Below are 15,055 nucleotides of genomic sequence, written 5' to 3' on the forward strand. Positions count from 1 at the left end.
GGTTGGGTAGGGACGGTGGCAGATCCCAAAAAAGGAAATGGAGGAGGAGTTCTTGGAAGGGCAGGAGTGCTTCAGTTCAAGAGGGGAGGGTGAGGCACTGTCGAAGAGGAGCCAACGTTGGCGGGGGGTGGCCACTCTGCCCTGCTGAGTCATGGGCTGAGAGGAGATCCGGAAGTCCCTCGCGGTCACTTCCTACTTCTCCAGGGATGTCCGGGCAAAAAAAAAAAAAAAAAAAAAAAAAATCACCGCGACTGGGACAGAAGTAAGGGTGTGTGCCAGATTGGACTGGCGGGTCCTGGGGAAAGGTCCGTGCAGCCTAACGACCCAGGGAGCGTGCGACCTGGACATTATTTTGGCACCTGCAGACATACATAAAACGGGGCGGGGAGTTAGGGGAGGAGAATACATTCAGGACTGGGCACTTCCCGGGGAGGCAAGGAGCACTCATTGGCTTCCCCCGAGACACTGCAAGTTCACTGCAGGTGAACGCCAGGGACAGAATCACCACCTCTCGACCATCCTTCTCCATTTCATTCGGATAAATTACATACTGTTACCAAGTTAAAAACTACAGGTCTCCGGTCAGCTGGACGCTGATCAAAACCAGACCTTTCAATAGAAATGGTGGGGGGGAAAAAACTGCAAGGGAGATAAAAATCCAAAGGGAATGGACCCCTCCGAGTGGGCACACACTCACAAGCGTTCCCTCTTTCCTGCTCTTCCAAAAAAAAAAAAAAAAATACACGTTAAGGAGGAACTAGAAAGGTCCTGGTGGCGACAACCGTTATTTGGAAGTCTGGTGACCGGGGCAGCAAGATGCACTATTACAAAGTTCGGGAGACACAACACAACCTGAAGGGGCTAGAGGGCACGAGGGGAACCAGTGACTGGACAGGTACAGTACCAAACAGAACACCTTGGGTCAGTGCTACGAGGGATCTGTGCTCAAGTCTACTCGAGATCCCATCCAGGCAACCTCACTGAGGCCGAAACAACAGTTCCTCAGAACCAGCGTCTGCAGAGTACGTGAGGCTCGGAGCCAGGACAGTCCTGAGGGGCATGGCCTTCCCAGAGGATACTGTACTTGCCAATCACAAGAGCAACAGAAATGACAGACAGATCCCTAGGGTACGGATTCCTACTGCTGGGGTTCGCTGGCTCAGAGTAACAGGTCACTTTAAGTGCCCTTGGGAGGGGTCCATTTTAAACAGCTCGGATCCATGGTTTTATTGGAGTTGGATCTTTTGGCCTCCTTGGCTATCCACTCATCAATCAGGTCCTGGGGGAGGGAGAACAACAGGAAAAATTATTATACGCGTTCAACGAAAATGTCTTTGTACATACAGATTCCAAAATGCTGGTCAGTCAGGAGGGAATCACTCCAAGTTTAATGATATGCTAAGGTGCGAACGAGGTATAAAAATATCTCCAGATTTACAAAATTCTTTCCCGCAGAATCCGTTTCTTCCTACTGTGTCCTCCGTAAGAAGTGAAAATTATTCATCTTCCCTTCTTATACAGGAGTCAACCAAATCAAATTAAAAGTGGCCATGACTTGAGATGGAATTTGTTAAAGGAATTTAAAAGCACTTGCACGAGCCCTGCGGTCTACGAAGATTCCCCTCTACAGATGGGCAATTTTTTCCAATCGAAGAAAATCACGCAACGACACGAGTACTGTGGGACACAAAGCTGCTTAACTGAGTGGCTTCACGTGTCATCTGAATCTGAGACAGGAGCTTACCCAAAGTTTCTGAGAGGGGAAGATAGGAGGGAGACAAGCCTAACAGACATTGCTGCCTATGAAAAAAAAAAAAAAAGAGAGAGAGAGAGACCCAGTGAAAGGTGTATCTAAGCAAACTCTTCCTTTAAGAAGAGAAGGCAGGGGGCACCTGGGTGGCTCAGTCGGTTAAGCGTCCGACTTCGGCTCAGGTTGTGATCTCATGGTTCGTGAGTTCGAGCCCCGAGTCAGGCTCTGTGCTGACAGCTCAGAGCCTGTTTTGGATTCTGTGTCTCCCTCTCTCTGCCCCTCCTCCACTCACTGTCTCTCTCTCTCCAAAACACTAAACATTAAAAAAAAGGAAAAAAAGAGAGGGCTGCCTTTTGGGTGTTAAGCCCCCACTTCGCTGTTAAGCCTTAAGAGACATTTAGCCATGAGCCAGCAGCTGACAAAAACTTTACCTGTCTCTTTAAAACTAGATGTTTTCCTTTCCAGTACTTGAGCATCTGAAGGGCTTGCAGAGTGCTGACAATGTCCACAGGATTCACAGCTGTCTCCTGGCTAATTTCTGAAATAGAAGCACTATTGAGAACCTGGCCAAAGTGCAAACCCTCAAACCCCCAACTGAGCCTCGCTACCGCCCCCCCCCCCCCCCCTTAGAGGAAATCCAAATGGTTGGAATCTTTGATACTCAACCCAACCTGTTCAGAAAAAGTTTACAAAACATTCATTTGACCGGTTCTAATAACTACAAAAGAGGAATAGTACAGCAGGAAATCACTCCGGCCCCTATGGAAATCAAGGTCAAAGACAGACCTGATTAAATTCTTCCACCCTGGCGTAAATATACAGGGATGTCTTACCAGCTCCTGTGTGTGCCAAAAGACCTGATGGAAAATAAACGTTTTTCTTCTTTCTGGACTTTTGTTACCAACCCCAGGTTTGTGAAACCAAATCGATAACCATTCCCAAGGGGCCAAACGCTCTGGAACCCGAAGGCACCTTTAGGGAGAGTCTCTGCAGTGCCCCGTATTCAGTGGGCCTTCTATTCTCATATTCAGATGAGACACAGAATGAGGCATTCTCTTTGCAGGTTACACGCACAGCGGGGCCAGTGGAAAAGCTGGACTATCCAGTGGCATTAACATCTTGGGTACCAACCATCTTCAAGAGTCAAAACACCAACCTTTGATAGAAATCTCTTTGCCTTGGAAATTATGCAGGTAACGGAGAAGCACTTCTTTCCAGTAACTGCGATAGCTTATGAGTCCCAGGTCGGAGAGCGGGCGTTCCGGGGAGCCAACTTTTTCTTCCACTTTGGAAAGCAAATAACCTGCCAGGGAATGGAACACACACTGTTATTTCATCCGAACGGCAAACGACATTGTGCCAACGTGGCAGGCCTAACGAGAACCGTCTGCTGTGCGGTACGTTAGGATTCAGACATTCAACAAAATACAGTGTGGCTGCTGTATGGTATGCTACCTCGGGATAAACCAAAAGAAAGAACGTTATGTTAATATTTACTTGTAGGAGACAGGAAGAAAACTCGAGAAGGTTTCACACGTAGAAACTTTAGAACAATGGTTACCTGTAGGTGTGTGTTGGGAACAGGGGAGTGGGCACAGAGACGGGAAGCCATTTCATTACGTCACTTTGTGTGTTTTTGGAGATTTAAAAATTTTTCAAATAGATTATTATCTCAGTACCTACATCTCGTTATGGGGATGCAGTCCACAAACTCCACTCTGAGAAACCTTAGTGGGAAACTAACCTGCTTTCGACAAATAAATAGCAAAGAAAAACAAGAAACAGATGGAGTGGGAACTTTCAGACTGCAAGTGATTTACAAGCCACATCTATCAATGCCAATGTCAATTCTCTTTGGAATGAAGTAAAAATAATTACGCGTGCTTTTTAAAGGAACAGAATCATAAAATTAAGGAAATCTGAATACTCTAACTTAGGTTATTAAGGGATTTGGGGAGGTTTGGTTTTGTGTATGTTTTAACCTGAAATAGATCTTTTCTTTTAGAGACAACCAAGTAATTGAGGGTAGAAACAGAGGTAAAACAAGACTGGCCAGAAAATGCTAATCATTCATTACAGAGGGTTTTAGGCAATGATTCTACTTTTACGGATGTTTGAAATTTTCCATGAAGACAAGTTTATAAGATAGGTGTCACCTCTTCAGAGTTACAGGCACACACACACCCCCACCCCGGTAGTGGGACTGTTCCTGATTTCATCTCTTCCCAGGTGGTTTAAACATGGAAAAGCTGGAAAGCTAACTCTAAGAATTCTAATTTTGACCAAAACATGTCATAGGACAGTGAACCCTGCATAGAATACAGTTGATTATCATTTACAAGAAGTTAAATGTTCTCTGAAGTCACGGCAAATACCGCACCACCGCTCCTAGGGGAAATACCAGGTTCGGTTTCTATGAGCCTTCGGTCATATTTTCATCAACCCGCCATTATGTAACCTTGTTGTAAGTGTTTCTGTTTCACAACTTATTTAACATACATTGTTGACTCCTTAGCATCCAGCTTCCGGCCAATAGCACCACAACCTATGCCTGAATGAAGCCTGCCTAACTCAGGTATTTTCTCTGCGAGGCACCCCACAGCCTTTCTGGATGGCATTTCAGCACTACACTCAGGGGCAATTTAAAATCACCAACAGGGGCACCTGGGTGGCTCAGTCGGTTGAGCGTCCAACTTCAGCTCAGGTCATGATCTCGCGGTTTGTGGGTTCGAGCCCCGCGTCGGGCTCTGTGTGGACAGCTCAGAGCCTGGAGCCGGCTTCAGATTCTGTCTCCCTCTCTGCCCCTCCTCCATTTATGCTGTCTTGCTGTCTCTCTCTCTCTCAAAAATAAGTGTTAAATTTACAACAAATACAACCAGCAACAAAAAGCACAAAAATATGAAAAATGTAGCACTGACGGATCGTGAAACAAACATCTGTTTACACCATGAATGCTGAAACAAGGCACCTGCTTGTTTGGAGCTGAGAAAATGCAGTGACTTTTTGCTGCTGTGTGCGTGTCTACAAGTGACTGCAAAGTGCCGAGAGTATTGACTTGGGGTTTAAAAATAAATTCCTAAATACAGAATACACTATTGATGCGGCCCGAAGCCTCCACCAGGTATATATATATAGGGACTGCCTCTAGACAAGGCCTTACAAAACCGAAATCCCTAATCTGGGAGCAGATTTGAAGCCTTATGCACGTATGTGCTGTTCCTAAGCCTCAAACGGGGATAATCCTCAAAAGCTTACTTCACTATCCTCTCTTTCTCCTACTCTCAGGTACCAACTCCGGGTTGGTCCAACGAAGGTTCATTGTATACCAGGCTGGCCGGAACTGCTCAGATTTTTCTCCACATATTCATTCACTTGCTACACGCCTGCCCGGAACTAAAGGGACCACAGGACAGAAAGTTGACAATGTTCCCATAGCCCCTGCCCCTTGTGGAGCGTGGGCCTTAGCAGTGTCACTTACTGAAATCAATGAGCATCTTGCCATAGCCCTGTCTCATGTACTGAGGCATGGTAAGGATACAGGACACATTGTAGTTGAGGAATGAATTCTTTTCCTGAAATCAAGAGCAAACAGATGGAAGCAGGTCACGAGGGTTTGGAACCAGAGGGGTCCGCAGTCCCACAGATTCAGAATTAGGCACCGGCAAATATCTGGCTAACCAGTCCCGGGGAGTGGCTCACAGCTGTTAACGTCCACACCTACTAGGTATGGCCAAAGCCATTAATCCCAGGGTTTCCCTAGCTCTTGGGATCAGTCTCATTTTCAGGGGGCGGACTCAGAGTTCTTTATAGTCACAGCGCAAGGCAAGGAGGTCTGAGGTTTCGACTGCTGAGTTGGTGTCGGGCAACCCTCTGTAAATGCTATTTTTTTAAAAGGGGGTTGCCCACTGGAAAGGAGGGAGACCCCAAAGAGTAAGCCCCCAGTTTGGAAGGGGTTGGTCAACAAGCAAACCACATTCTGGAGGATTCCACTTATGTCAAATGTTCACAAGAGGCACACTTCTAGAGATAGAGGGCTGGGAGGGGTTGGGTGGAAATGTGGAATGTTGCTTAGGGGTTTCTCGCCAGGGTAACGAAAACAGTGGGGCCTGTGTCGTTGCCGCACAACTCTAGTAAAAACCACTTAAGTATGCACTCTGAATGAGTGACTCGTATGGTATGTGGATTACACTTCAATAAAGTTTATATTAAAAAGTCCTAAGCAAAATCTGGCCTTCGGTCTTCAAAGGCACAGTGGGGTTATCACTGAAAAGAGCCCAGCTAGAAAGCCAGGCAAAAGGAATATATTCCTGGTTTTAGGCTAATAACAGAGGGCAGAGCCAGGAGGGTTGGCTTGACTACAAAATGTGGGTTTTAAGGGTTAGCAGGCAGGGCCTTGGCCAATAATTAATAGGCAGCTCCAGCCCACAAGTCCAGAAATGAATAAACCAGAAGCTTTCAATAAAGAATTGCACATTTTCATTAAACAGCCTTTGATACATGGATTTCCGAGCCCCGAGCCCCCGCCCCTGCAAGGGAAGGGCGGTCATCACTGTCCAGGGTACTGCCTCTTCCTTGTCAGTGATTTGGGTCCCCATATGCCAACATCAATCACCCCTGCTGTGGCCATTAGCTTCTTAATCTCCAGATCCTGCTGACCTTGGAAAAATATCCAATCAGGTGACAGCCGGTGTTGTCCGCTTCAGTCATAACATAAAACAGGAAGGGTTCCACATCGTAATATAATGTCTTGTGGTCCAGAAAAAGCTTGGCCAACAGGCACAGGTTTTGGCAGTAGATCTGGAAACCGAGAAACACAATTCATGTGTGGGCCAGCGACTCCTACACTTATCAGATAAAGGCCTAAAATTAAAGATCATTATTGCTGATGAAACGGCAAGTGTACTTTTTGGTCAATAGTTGAACTTTATCTTCTTTACAGGGCGAGATGGAGACCAAACACACGCCTTCTGAAGCCTGTGAATATGCACCACCACCACCACCGCCGACGCAGCCACCCCTCCTGCCACTGTTTACCTTGTTCTTCTTGCCATCTACTTCAAACACAGAGACGGAGCCTTTGCGATAGATCTCGTCGCCGGGTGGGTGTTTCCACACACATTTAGCCTGCAGGAGAATGGAATTCATATCAGGGAAACAAGCTTTCCCCAACAAGACTACCGCTCAAGAGGGAAAATGAATCACAGGTCAAACTTTAGTTAGCGGAGATGACAGACAGCTGACACACTTGAGAAGGTACAGCAAGAGAGAGTTTGTTTCAGTAAAACAATTAAAGTCTTCTAAAACCATAGTAATGTTTTTATGGTATTTTTATAGCAGTTTAGAACAAGATTTCTAGATGGTATTCTGGCCCTGCTTCAACCCAGGAGATTAAAATCATCTACTACGTAAAAGACAGATAAATAAAAAATACCCTTATTATAAAACACCTTGTGCCAACAGGAAATTCTTAAGCAGCTTATTTCCAGCAGCTTAGAGTTGCTAAGTAAGGGCAAGAATACTTGACGTTCACCTTTACCAGTACACTTTGCTACCACCTAGCCATTAGTCTTGGTTTTCAGATCAGAAAATAGGCCTGTAATAAAAACTACCCCCACCAAAGTGTTCCCTTTGGTATATAAGGAATAGGAGGAGCAAGTCCTTTCTGTGGCTTAAAAAAAAAAAAAAAAAAAAAGGAAAAAAAAAGTCAAGCAACAAGAAACTGCAGGGGTAAATGGGCACCCGGCCACAAGGGGGCACAATGTACCCCCCCCTTTCCTCACCTTCAATGGCTAACAGATCTAATTTTTTTTTTAAGGTTTAAGACAGAGACAGCACAAGCAGGGGAGGGGCAGAGAGAGAGGGACACGGAATCTGAAGCAGATTCCAGGCTCTGAGCTGTAAGCACAGACACAGGGCTCGAACTCACGAACCTTGAGATCATGACCTGGGCTGAAGTCAGTCGCTTAATGGACTAAGCCACTCAGGTGCCCTCTTAACCGATTTAATGCAGGCTGTCAGCCATTGCTGTACATGGATGAATTCTTTTCAAAAGTTTTATGTGAATACATTTTTTTTTTCATTTTTGAGACAGAGAGAGACAGAGCATGAACGGGGGAGGGGCAGAGAGAGAGGGAGACACAGAATCGGAAGCAGGCTCCAGGCTCTGAGCCATCAGCCCAGAGCCCGACGCGGGGCTCGAACTCACGGACTCACAGACCGTGAGATCGTGACCTGAGCTGAAGTCGGACGCTTAACCGACTGAGCCACCCAGGCGCCCCTGAATACATTTTAAAATATCATTTAAGAAGCGCATGTACGTGGAACATTTTCTACCAAGTTTTATTGTGACTTTTGGTCAACTCAAGAATCATGGCCCAATTGGTCACATGTAAATCCAAGTATTAACTGGAATTACTTCAAGAAAGCCCCACCCAGTCTGTTCCTTTATCCACCTCCTTATTCATGCTGGCTCTTTCCAATAACCTAATTAGCGTGACACTCACTTGTTTAGAAACAGAAGCCAAACTCTTGGCCAAAAGGCCAAAGAAGGCCCACATAAGTGATTACTCCTAAAGCAATGGGAATCAGAGGAGGTGTGGACGAAAACAGGTTTTCATTTCCGGAAATTCGATTCTTGCACCTCACTTAATGCAGGAGGTCCTCAAATACACATAATGTTTACCTGGCCTTCAGATTTATCCAAACCCTTTTTTTACCCTTCTACTACTATTTCCTGCCCTTTTTGACTACTTCATTGGTTAATGCCACTAAATAACCAGAAACAAAAAGGAAGAAGAAAGACTTAAATGGTGAGAAGTTCACATCCATAAAAATACCAGCCTTACTTTCACGCAGCAGCACGGTATTTTAGCTTCCCCTCATGGTCTACAACGGTTGGAGACCAGGCCTTCTGGTACCGCTCCCCACCCTCTCCCCACACTGGTGTCTCCACCAGTCCTGCCCATCTCTCCAGCAGTCCCTCTCTACCCGAAGTCAAGCGTGCAGGGGTCTGAATGGCTTAATTCACAGGGGCGGTTCTGGGCCACAACACTACAGACCCCGTGTTCAGCGACGGGAACACAAAAATGCAGTTATCCCCCAACCCAACTAGGGAGAAGAGTGGAAAGACAGAAACCCTGGGTTGTAGATGCTGGCCATATGGAAATCCTGGAAAATAAGGGGGGAGGGAACAGAAGAAAAGACACCCTGAAAGGTTTTAGAGCCAAATATGCTGTGACTGCAGAAACAGGGAAAGGAAGGTTCCCTGCCGGAAACGCTCCAGTCTTTCCCCATCTCTGCTCCCAGAAATTCCCATGTTTCAGACAAGACTTTTCACCCCACAACTAGGGAAAGAAAAATGGCTTCATGCTACAAAATATCTAGTAACCAATAAAGTGAGTGTCATGTCTTTATTCCTATTTAAATCAGAAGGACAATGTTCAGGAACCAGAAAGCACTAAACTTGAGAAGGCACCAAAGGACCCATTTTGTAAATTTCATAACTTGCCTCCTTTAAATAAGCATTCATTCAACAGTCACTGGGCATTTACTGCCCACACTGGTTGCTAGGGATATACAAAGGTGAGTCAACGTTGTCCTTGCTCTGTCTAATGAAGTCTAATCTAATGAAGTCTATTTGTTTTCATCTAGCTTGGGACACATAAAAACTGCAGGCAGGTCATTTATAACCCAAGGAGAAACAGACAGGAGCAGGCAATGTGTATGACAGGATGTGGTTAAGGGACATCAGTTGTTTCAGGTGCCACACAGCACACCTTGCCACAGGCTGAATCCCCCAACCCTGAGATGTGGCTTTCAATTTCCTATGCCTTCATCTCATTGCTATGGACCACGGAGAGATGCATGGATAAAGGCCATCCAGACAGACAGCAATATCTGGAGCTCCAAAGCTCATCACCATCATGACTGCGGAACCCCAGACCCGGACAACTTACCATGTGCCGGCGGAGTATCGTTTGGCTCTTCATGTATTTTAAACAGAATTCGCACATGTAGAGACGTCCCAATCGTGCATACTCTTCAGGATAGGGAGAATGGTACCAAGTATCGAGCTCATAACGACCAAAAGCAATTGTTTTAATCATGTTGCTCCCCTCTGTGATTTGGCCTTGCAGCCGTAACTTCTCCTAGTGTGGAGAAGAAATCCAAAGTCAGAAGATTAGAATTGATCATCTGTGTTATTAAAAAACCCGTAGTTAGCTTACTATGCATACTACCACCCTAGGCTATGAGAAAAATAGAACTGGCTTCTAACTCACGAGAAATCTGCACTATGGAGGGCTACCTACCTGGGCATGGATAATCAGGAAGGCTTCTAGAAAACTCCTGCCTACACACTGCCTGGCACAGGTCTCAACAGACAGCAAGCGGCTTCTCTCTGCTCCCCCCTACCATGCTCCAGGCCTTGTCTCTTGAACCTCAGAACAAGTCCTTGGTAAAATTTTGTTTTTAACCAGCCTGCACCAAACGAAATTTTAAAGCAATCTACCAAGAATGCAAATGCCCCACCCTTACTGGACACTTCTAAAATGAAACAGAAGAGAGTATCTAGAATGTGCTTTGAGATCTGCTTCTAAAGCTTATGGATCGTTGGGACAGAAATCTACTGGGATAGGGGGCCATCCTCTCAACCTCGGTCCCTGAGAAAAAAAAACATTCCTGAAACATGGACGGGTGCTTTAATTCTGTAATCTAAACTCCAGATAAAGTAGAAAATACTTTTGGGGATCTATCTCTACTCAGTCGCTAGAATTTGTCAGCATAACCAGGCGGAGAGCGGTGAAGCAGACTAACCTGGGGAATGCTCTGTTCCGGAGCAGAACAGAGAAAGCCAGCCATAGCACAGCAGCCCAACCCAGCCCAGCCCAGGGCAGCTATCAAACCCTGCCTCCTCTAAGTTTCCAATAAGTCTATAGGAGGATTTGTAAATTAAGTGTTTGATAAAATTAAAAAAAAAAAAAGGTTTAACGGGATGTTCAGGTTTTAAGCTAAGTTTCCCTCAACACATTTAATCTGTTAAATCAGAGGTACCACAGTTTTTAAAAGCAAAGTTGTTGAAAATTCTGCCTAGGGTATCAAAACTATGTGTAAAACTAACTGTAAATAAAAAGCAGAACACAAAACCAGCTTCATGTATGAAACTTGGCTAGGTCAACGCTGAATTTTCTAAAATATCCACCTACAGTCTTTTCCATTATTCCTCTTCACTATTCTTTTAGAGCTAGCCTGGAAGGGCTGAAGAAACTGCTAAGCCTAAGCCAAGTTCCTGGAGGGGGTTAAGAGAACGGAGAGGCGCATCAACCAGTCCAGAGGCTCTCAGAATTGCAAATTACCCAACTGAGACCCAGGGGCACCTATTGTCTTTACCAGCCTCAATACCTCCACACCCGGAACTGGTCCTTCCGGGAGGTGAAAGGGAGAGAGAAAACCCATCAGGCAAAGGAAAGAGAAGGGAGGAGGGGTAATTAATTTTAACTATGAATGGGGTGGATCACCTCGAAGCTGGATAGCTGGGGGAAGGGGAAAGAGATTCAAGCGGCAAAGTACGTTTGTTTAATTCCTGGCCAACTGATGGCTGATCATTCTTCTTGGCAGTCCCACATGCCCTTCCCAAGTGGTCCAGAGCTTGAAGGTTTTCATACTCACCAAATCCTCTGAAGCCCGGGCTTGCGCTCTTCGGAAAAGATCCAAGTCATATTCGCTAGTCAGGTTTTCCAAGAGAGGTTCCCGAGTATTCCCATAGGTCTGTCTGTGTTCCTAGGAAAATAGCCAGAGCGTGATTCTCTCTGCTTCTAAGAACTTCATCTGTTTCAACTGATGCCAACCAGAGGGCCAAGCACAACTATAAGCTATTTACTTAGTGCCTACTATATGCCAGGCATTATACTCGGCACCAGGAATTGAGCGTGAGACGCACTATCAGGTTAATGCCAAAAACCACCACTATCCACCCTAATGAATCTAGAAAGAAAATGCTCCTACACCTTCAAAAAGGAGCTTCATTCTTCTATCTCTAAATGAGCACCTCGAGGATCAGAATTCTATGCCTCCATTTCTTCATCTGAAAATGTGCATGACAGTACAAATAAATAAAAATATAACAAACCCAAAGGCACTACACATTCCTAGACAAAACAAGAAACAAAAAAACCAAATCTCTGACACTCAGAGTCTGAGAGTTTAGACTGAAAGGGAAAGCTGCAAAGGGGAAGGGTTAGCTGCGCTAAGGAGTCCTTGGTAAATTCTGTCCCGAGTCGCTGCACCCACTGCGGTGTGCCAAAGGCCCAAAGCTCCCGACTCAGATCTCCAGCCCAAGTGCACAGGCAAAAGAGGATGGCCTCTTTAAAAAACATTTTACTAAATATTAAGCAAGAAGAAAGAGGCAATATTCATAGAAAATCCGAAGCATAAAAATAACCCAGTTCTTAATTAGTATCAAATCTCACCGTGATAGTAGAGAAAAGTATCCTTGCGCAGGAAAGGAAGGGCACGGGGGAAACTTCCCTTTTAAACCTCCGATTCTAGCCCTTCCCACTTGATCCTAGACCCCACCTCCCACCCAGAGAATAGGAGATAAAGGTTGTTAAGTGGAGTGGATGGCTCATCCTAGGGAGACCGTTATAGAGTTCACACGCATATTAGCATGTGAAAAACCCATTCACCAATATCTTGAAGCTATTACAATTTCTTCAGGTTCTTCTGGGCCCATCTGACCAGTGTATTTTGAATTTGGACTCTGTTATCTACGATTTAGGTTCTCAGTATTAAAAGTATTTCTTCTAGTTTCATACACATCTTTTTTTAAGTTAAAAAACATACCCTACCCAGCATTTTTAACAGGAAGGTTGGGTCCCCATCACCTAGCTCAAATTATTGCAAAGTAGATGTTTGTAAGATAAACTTCAGGAGCTTTTCCTTCGGACACTCTTTATACTCATATGATTTCTGGGCAAATTACCTCTCTAAACCTCTCCATTCTTATCTACGAAATAGGTGAGACGCCATCCGTCATAGAGGGCTGTCCTAGAAATGATGGGAACAACATAACCATAACACCTAACACACAAGCACTCGATAAATGCTATCACCGTATTATTTATGCCCCATCTACCCAACATGTGAATAAAAGCCCGGGAAGCAGCAGTCAGCCTCATACTAGAGCCCTCCCTCTACAAACCGAACAGTCTGGTGTAGGTGTTTAGCTACAAATTAGCCCACCATGCATCTCCTACTGGCTGTTGCCATTTATTTGTAAGATTCTCATTCTCAGGGCAGGGAGGACCACCAAATAAAGTAAATACGTAGTTTGGCACGTTTTGGCGTTAGTGAAGCCACGCTGACTGTCTAAGCACTCACAACCCATCTAGTCTGATGACTCAAGAAGCCAAAATTCCAATTCCATGAAAAAATAAACATCAGAAAAAGACCCAGAGATCACACACCGAAACACCCAGCGGGTTACATCTCAGAGGGTGATTTTTATTCTCTGTATTTTTGGTATTTTCTTTCTTTCTTTTCTTTAACGTTTATTCATTTTTGAGAGACAGAGTGCGAGTGGGGGAGGGGCAGAGAGAGAGAGGGAGACACAAGATCTGAAGCAGGCTCCAGGCTCCAGGCGGGTAGCTCAGAGCCTCAGGCGGGCTCGAACCCATGAACTGCGAGATCATGACCTGAGACAAAGTCGGATGCTTCACCAACTGAGCCACCCAGGTGCCCTTTGGTATTTTCAATAGTAAGCATTTATGAACACGTTTATAAATCTTTATCAATTACATATATTCACATATCACATTTAAAAGAAGTCTTTATTTACATTTTATGCAAAAAGTGTTTTGAAGAATTTTTCATGAACTTGAGGAAATTAGTTCAAACCATTTAAGTGAAAACACAAAAATTCAAAGCTGTACTTACAGTAATATCCAAATGACATAAAGAAAGCATTATGTAAAAGGTCAGAAAAGGTCAGGAGGCTCTCCCCCCAGACGCTAACTGTGGTTACTTTTAAGTAACCACTACACCCAATGTGGGGCTCAAACTCACAACCCCAAGATCAAGAGTCCGATGCTTTTCTGACTGAGCCAACCAGGCGTCCCTATTTCCCTGTACTTTTCTTAATTGGTCTGTATTCCCTATTACAAATGTGCATTACTTTTAAAACTAGAAAAAAATTAAAATACTACCAAAGAAATCTTATTATATAGAATACATCCCCCAATTAATACTCTTTATCATGTAGGAATTTTGCTTTCCCATTAAAAATACACAGACTCTCACTCAGTTGGAATACTTTTCCTTACACAGACATCTCCAATATCTCGGTATTTGTTCAAGGGGCTAAATTTAACCGTTTACAGCAAATCTGAAAAGCAGAGTTTAGAAACCCAAAGCAATCACATGCAATTACAAGAGTTCATGCCAATGGGCAACGTTTTCTCACCATGTATTTCTCTTTCTGCTCTTTGCTCAGCCCAGAATTCCTTTTCTTCCTGAGTTCGGCCACCTTTTCCTTATACCGCAGCTGCCTCTCTGTTGGTGCCTGAAAGGAAAGAGAAAACTGAGAAGCTAGCCAGAAAACTCATCATGTCAGTACGTTTCAAAATGAAGAACAAAACGAAACGAAACAAAACAAAACATGGCAGGGAAGAAAAAAACGCCAGACGTGTGAAGACCACCCTATGCCTATGACGGCAATTTTCAAATTCCAAATTGGGTTCCCAGACCACCGTGGTTACAGGCAGTTCATGTTTATTTTAAATATTAAGCCCAAAAGAACACATATTAAGGAGGGACGTCTCCACCAGAGCAACACGAATAAAATAAAGATGATTTCAATTCAGTAAGCATTTATCGAACGTTTACTGTTTTCCAAGTACTGATACGACAAGGAATACAATTTTTACACTGAGAAAGATTAGAACCCAAGACAGACAATGAAAAAAAGGAGAGCTACCACTTACAGAGTGCGTATTACCTGCCAAGCACTGGGGATAGGTATTTTGTTAGCTGACGACCCTACCAGGTAGGTATTCTTCTTCACTCGTTTTTATTAACAAAAAAATGCCAGGTGTGTTACAAGGACAGAAAGTTTAGGGAGGTTAGCTGACCGGCCCAAGACCACACAGGTAGAGTCACAGAATCACAGTATTCAAATCCAGATCTGTCTGGCTCCAAACCCAAACTTCTCCCTCCTCACCATGCCTTCCTCTGCTATCCACCTACAATCTAACCACAAAAACAGACATCCGTATGATGAACTGTGATAAAGGCTAAACCGGCCTTCTGAGA

At 44.6% G+C, this 15,055-nt stretch overlaps 1 protein-coding gene across 2 annotated transcripts in view; it reads right to left on the minus strand.

Moving 5' to 3' along the window:
* Positions 1-747: 747 nt before the first annotated feature.
* The window catches only part of KAT7 (lysine acetyltransferase 7), a 30,122-nt gene continuing 15,814 nt past the window's right edge, over positions 748-15,055 (minus strand). For both annotated transcript variants that reach the window (XM_049635863.1, XM_049635862.1), the window contains 9 exons: positions 14,208-14,306; positions 11,417-11,527; positions 9,706-9,897; positions 6,785-6,874; positions 6,407-6,547; positions 5,229-5,322; positions 2,907-3,053; positions 2,182-2,288; positions 748-1,279 (listed from right to left, as the gene is read on the minus strand). In XM_049635863.1, the coding sequence (XP_049491820.1) occupies positions 1,178-1,279; positions 2,182-2,288; positions 2,907-3,053; positions 5,229-5,322; positions 6,407-6,547; positions 6,785-6,874; positions 9,706-9,897; positions 11,417-11,527; positions 14,208-14,306 (1,083 nt within the window). In that variant the 3' untranslated portion in view covers positions 748-1,177. The remainder of the gene's footprint in view (positions 1,280-2,181; positions 2,289-2,906; positions 3,054-5,228; positions 5,323-6,406; positions 6,548-6,784; positions 6,875-9,705; positions 9,898-11,416; positions 11,528-14,207; positions 14,307-15,055) is intronic.

The sequence above is a fragment of the Panthera uncia genome, chromosome E1, assembly GCF_023721935.1.
Source record: "Panthera uncia isolate 11264 chromosome E1, Puncia_PCG_1.0, whole genome shotgun sequence".
NCBI classification, from domain to species: domain Eukaryota; kingdom Metazoa; phylum Chordata; class Mammalia; order Carnivora; family Felidae; genus Panthera; species Panthera uncia.